General features: G+C 69.6%; 1 protein-coding gene across 1 annotated transcript in view; it reads left to right on the top strand.

Moving 5' to 3' along the window:
• ISYNA1 (inositol-3-phosphate synthase 1) overlaps positions 1-5,263 on the top strand; it is a 5,984-nt gene continuing 721 nt past the window's right edge. The window contains exons 1-10 of the mRNA XM_039702410.1: positions 1-316; positions 1,235-1,359; positions 1,438-1,599; positions 2,765-2,894; positions 2,968-3,161; positions 3,244-3,393; positions 3,471-3,686; positions 3,763-3,927; positions 3,998-4,111; positions 4,205-4,422. Of these exons, the coding sequence (XP_039558344.1) occupies positions 1,246-1,359; positions 1,438-1,599; positions 2,765-2,894; positions 2,968-3,161; positions 3,244-3,393; positions 3,471-3,686; positions 3,763-3,927; positions 3,998-4,111; positions 4,205-4,422 (1,463 nt within the window). The 5' untranslated portion in view covers positions 1-316; positions 1,235-1,245. The remainder of the gene's footprint in view (positions 317-1,234; positions 1,360-1,437; positions 1,600-2,764; positions 2,895-2,967; positions 3,162-3,243; positions 3,394-3,470; positions 3,687-3,762; positions 3,928-3,997; positions 4,112-4,204; positions 4,423-5,263) is intronic.

The raw sequence follows: 5,263 nt of genomic DNA, 5'->3' as shown, positions 1-5,263 counted from the left end.
CCGGGCGGGGGCGGGGCCGGGGCGGGGCCGCGGAGCCGATTAAGCGGCGGGAGCCGGGGCGGCCGCGGCGCGATCGCATCGTCCCCGCGGGGCAGCACCGGGCACGGGACACCGGGCACGGGACACCGGGCACCGACACCGAACACCGGACACTGAGCACCGGGCACCGGCTGTCGGCACTGGGCACCGAACACCGGGCACAGCGTACCGACAACGGGCACCGGGCACAACCACTGGCACCGCGTACCGGGCACCGGCACCGACACAGACTCAGACACCGGCTCCGGCTCCTGCGCGCCCGGCGCGGCCCGGTCCGGTGAGTGCGGGGCGGGACTGACCCCCGGAGGGGTCCGGGCTCGCGGATCCGTGTCCCCCCGTGCCCCGCCACCCCGGGGTGCTGGGACACCGCTGTCCCCAAGTGCCCTTTCCCCTGGAGAGGGACCGCCCTTGTTCCCACGTCCCCTGTGCCACCCCGGGGTGCTGGGACAGCCTGTGTCCCCGTGTCCCCTCTGCCACCCCTGGGAGCTGGGCAGTCGCTGTCGCGATGTCCCCTGGGACAACGCCGGGAGTGGGAACAGCCCTGGTCCCCACGTCCCCTGCCCCATCTGTCACCCCAGGGCGGAGGGACCGCCCCTGTCACCAAATTCTCTGCATGCCTTGGAGCTGGGACAGCCTCTGTCCCCATGTCCCCTGCACGCTGACACCCTCAGGAGCGGGGACACCCCGCTCTGTCCCCGTGTCCCCTGTGCGCCACCGCAGGGTGCTGGGTTGTCCCCACGTCACCTGGAAGCGGCCTCTGCCACCCCCAGGGATGGAGGGAAGACCGAGTTCCCACGCCCCCTGCGCCCCCAGCCCCCCGGCGTGCAGGGGCACCCCTGTCCCCTGGGAGCATCCCGGGTCCCCCACGCCTCGCTGTGCCACCCCCAGCGAGGGGACACCGGGGACAGTCCCTGCCTGCCCGGAGCAGGACGGGGACCGTGCCCCCCAAGTCTCTCTGGGCCCCCCGTGAGCTCCTGGGGTGAGGCTGCCCCCCCAAACCCCCCCTGTGCCGCGGCCGGGGTGGGAAGGGGCTGCGGTGCCCGTGCCAGCGCCACCACCACCCCGCAGGGCGGCGAGCCAAGGTCCCCACGGGCGGCACAGCCACGTCCCAGCAGGGCGGAGGGCCCGGGGACGGCCGGGGGGGGGCCCGGCGTGCCAGGCCAGCGGCGCTGACACCCATTTCCTGCCACCGCAGCTCCAGGAACAATGGCAGAGCCATTCCTCGTGGAGAGCCCCGACGTCACCTACAGCAAGGACTTCATCGAGGCCAAGTACACCTACAGCACCGTGCACGTCTGCAAGGAGAACGGCGTCACCAAGGTGGGCACGGGCTCCGGGGGGCTGGGGGGGCTCTGCTCGTCGCCGCTGTCGCCAGCTGTGCCCTCCGTCTGTCCCCAGGTGCGGCCGTGCTCCACCCGCTTCACCTTCCGCACGGGCCGGCAGGTGCCGCGCCTGGGGGTGATGCTGGTGGGCTGGGGGGGCAACAACGGCACCACGGTGACAGCGGCCGTGCTGGCCAACAGGCTGGGGCTGTCCTGGATGACCAAGACCGGGCGCAAGGTGGGTGTCCCCAGCGAGGTGGGTGTCCCCAGTGTCACCCTTGCAAGGTGTGTGTCCCCAGGCTGATCCCAGCAAGGTGGGTGTCCCCAGTGTCACTCCAGCAGGGTGGGTGTCCCCAGCAAGGTGGGTGTCCCCAGGCTGATCCCAGCAAGGTGGGTGTCTCCAGTGGGGTGGGTGTCCCCAGGGTGACCCCTCCAAGGTGGGTGTCCCCCCAGGGTGACCTCGGTGAGCAGGGAGTCCCCAGTGTCACTCCAGCAGGGTGGGTGTCCCCAGAGATACCCCAGCAAAGGGGATGTCCCCAAGCTGATCCCAGCCAGGTGGGTGTCCCCAGCAGGGTCCCTGCAAGAGGTGTGTCCCCAGTGTGACCCCAGTTAAGAGGGAGTCCCCAGAGTGACCTCAGTGGCATGGGTGTCCCCAGAGTCCAGCAGGGTGGGTGTCCCCAGCAAGGTGGGTGTCCCCAGGCTGATCCCAGCAAGGTGGGTGTCTCCAGTGGGGTGGGTGTCCCCAGGGTGACCCCTCCAAGGTGGGTGTCCCCCCAGGGTGACCTCGGTGAGCAGGGAGTCCCCAGTGTCACTCCAGCAGGGTGGGTGTCCCCAGCAAGGTGGGTGTCCCCAGGCTGATCCCAGCAAGGTGGGTGTCTCCAGTGGGGTGGGTGTCCCCAGGGTGACCCCTCCAAGGTGGGTGTCCCCCCAGGGTGACCTCGGTGAGCAGGGAGTCCCCAGTGTCACTCCAGCAGGGTGGGTGTCCCCAGAGATACCCCAGCAAAGGGGATGTCCCCAAGCTGATCCCAGCCAGGTGGGTGTCCCCAGCAGGGTCCCTGCAAGAGGTGTGTCCCCAGTGTGACCCCAGTTAAGAGGGAGTCCCCAGAGTGACCTCAGTGGCATGGGTGTCCCCAGAGTGACCTCAGTGGCATGGGTGTCCCCAGAGTAACCCCAGCGGGGTGGGTGTCCTCGGTGTGACTCCTGCAAGGCCCATGTCCCTGGGGTGTCCCCAGAAAGACCCCAGTGAGCTCCTGGGGTCATCCCACAGGGATGGGGACCCCAAGCTCAGCTGCACTGCTGCCTGCACCCCCATCTCCTCCCTGCCCTTTCGGGGGGGCTCTGCAGCCCCAGCAGGGCCCCCTCCTCCCCCTGCCAGCGCCCCATCCCCGCCTGTCCCCTCCCAGACAGCCAACTACTACGGCTCCCTGCTGCAAGCCTCCACCGTGTGCCTGGGCACCGGCCCCTCGGGTGACGTCCACGTGCCCTTCCGGGACCTGCTGCCCATGGTGCACCCCAACGACATCGTCTTCGACGGTAGGTGGGGCGCGGGGGGGACGCGGGCGGCGCGGGGCGCCCGGGCGCTTGGGTCACCCCAAGTGCCCCCCAGGCTGGGACATCTCCTCGCTGAACCTGGCGGAGGCCATGAGGCGGGCGGAGGTGCTGGAGTGGCCGCTGCAGGAGCAGCTCTGGCCGCACATGGAGAAGATGAAGCCCCGAGCTTCCATCTACATCCCCGAGTTCATCGCCGCCAACCAGGAGGAGCGGGCGGACAACGTCCTGCGGGGCTCCATGGCCGAGCAGGTCCTGGCAGGGCGGAGAGGGGAGGGGACAGGGCCACCACGGGGGGGTGACGCCGGGCTGACGCGTCCCCCGCGTGTCCCAGGTGGAGCAGATCCGCCAGGACATCCGAGACTTCAAGGAGAGCAGCGGGGTGGACAAGGTCATCGTCCTGTGGACGGCCAACACGGAGAGGTTCTGTGACATCGTGCCGGGGCTCAACGACACCGCCGACAACCTGCTGAGGGCCATCGAGGTCAGGGGGCGGGCGCGGGCGGCAGGAGGGGGGCACCGAGGCCGCGGTGGCGCTGAGCCCGCCCCGTGCCCCCGCAGCGAGGTCTGGAGGTGTCGCCGTCCACGCTCTTCGCCGTGGCCAGCATCCTGGAGGGCTGTGCCTACATCAACGGCTCCCCCCAGAACACCTTCGTGCCGGGGGCCGTGGAGCTGGCCGCCCAGCGCCGCGTCTTCATCGGCGGCGACGACTTCAAGTCGGGCCAGACCAAGCTCAAGTCGGTGCTGGTGGATTTCCTGGTGGGCGCCGGGCTCAAGGTGCGTGGGGGCTCAAGGGGGGGTGTCCCCGCCTGCAGGGGACAGGGGGTGACCCGCCCGTGCCACCCCTGCCCAGACCAAGTCCATCGTCAGCTACAACCACCTGGGCAACAACGACGGCAAGAACCTGTCGGCGCCGCAGCAGTTCCGCTCCAAGGAGATCTCCAAGAGCAACGTGGTGGACGACACGGTGCAGGCCAACCCCGTCCTCTACGGCCCCCAGGACAAGCCCGACCACTGCGTGAGTTGGGGGGCCAGGGGCTCACAAACACACGGGGTGACGGCGGGGGTGACGGGCCGTGCTTTGGCAGGTGGTGATCAAGTACGTGCCCTACGTGGGGGACAGCAAGCGGGCGCTGGACGAGTACACGTCCGAGATCATGATGGGCGGCACCAACACCATCGTCATCCACAACACCTGCGAGGTGCGTGCAGGGCCCGTCCCCGGGGTGTCCCCGGGTGCCTCCCGGGTGCCCCCCCGGGTGCCACGGCGGCTGCTGAGCCCTCGCTGCCCGCAGGACTCGCTGCTGGCCAGCCCCATCATCCTGGACCTGGCCATCCTGACGGAGCTGTGCCAGCGCATCACCTTCTGCACCGAGGCCGACCCCGAGTTCCAGGGCTTCCACAGCGTCCTGTCCATCCTCGCCTTCCTCTGCAAGGCCCCCCTGGTGCCCGAGGGCACCCCCGTGGTCAACGCGCTCTTCCGCCAGCGCAGCTGCATCGAGAACATCCTGAGGTACCCGCGGCGCCAAGGGCCACCACCCCGGTGCCCACATGGCACCCAAAGGCTCGCGGGGGGTCCCAGCGTGGGAGGGTGCCATGGAGTCCAAGGGTGGGATGCCCAGGGTGCCAGGGAGTCCCAGGGTGGGATACCCAGGGTGCCAGGGGGTCCCCGTGCCCACCGTGGGGTGTCCAAATCCAAGGGGTCCTGGAGCCCACGGTCTGGTGGGTGGGTGCCAGTGGCACCAGTGGGTTCCAGTGTGTGCTGGTGATGGTCCCAGTGCCCAGAGGTCCTGGAGGTGCCCAGGAGCAAGGTCCCAGCACGGGTGGGTCCCCGTTTCCCACTCACGGGGTGCCCAAGGGTGTCCCAGCACACAGACCCTGGCACCCAGGGGCTCCCAGCACCTGATGCCTGAGGGGGTGCCCAAAACAAACAGATCCCAGTGCCCAGCACCAGCGGCTCCCAGTAACCCATGCTTGGGGTTCCCAGTACCAGTGGTCCCCAACTCTTGGGGTTCCCAACTCCAGTGGGTGCCACAGCTCGTGAGTCTGAGCCCCAGTGGGTCCCTGCCCCCAGGGAGTGCTCCCAGTGCCCGGCGTGCCCCATTCCAGCTGCTCCCAGTGCCCAGCACCTGGAGGTGCCACATCCTGGTGTCCCCCAGATCCTAAAGCTCATCTCCCAGTGCCTGAACACCCATCCCAACCCCCCAGGGCCTGAACACCCACCCCACTGCCCCCCCATTGCCAGAAAACCCACCCCACTGCCCCCTCAGTGCCCGAACACCCATCCCAACACTCCCCAGTGCCTGGCATCCCATCCCATCCCATCCCAACCCCCCCAGTGCCCAAACACCCAC

Source organism: Passer montanus, unplaced genomic scaffold, assembly GCF_014805655.1.
Source record: "Passer montanus isolate IOZ18808 unplaced genomic scaffold, ASM1480565v1 scaffold156, whole genome shotgun sequence".
Classification (NCBI taxonomy): Eukaryota; Metazoa; Chordata; class Aves; order Passeriformes; family Passeridae; genus Passer; species Passer montanus.
Note: the sequence above shows the minus strand (reverse complement) of the source record. Positions and strands in the feature narration are given on the sequence as shown.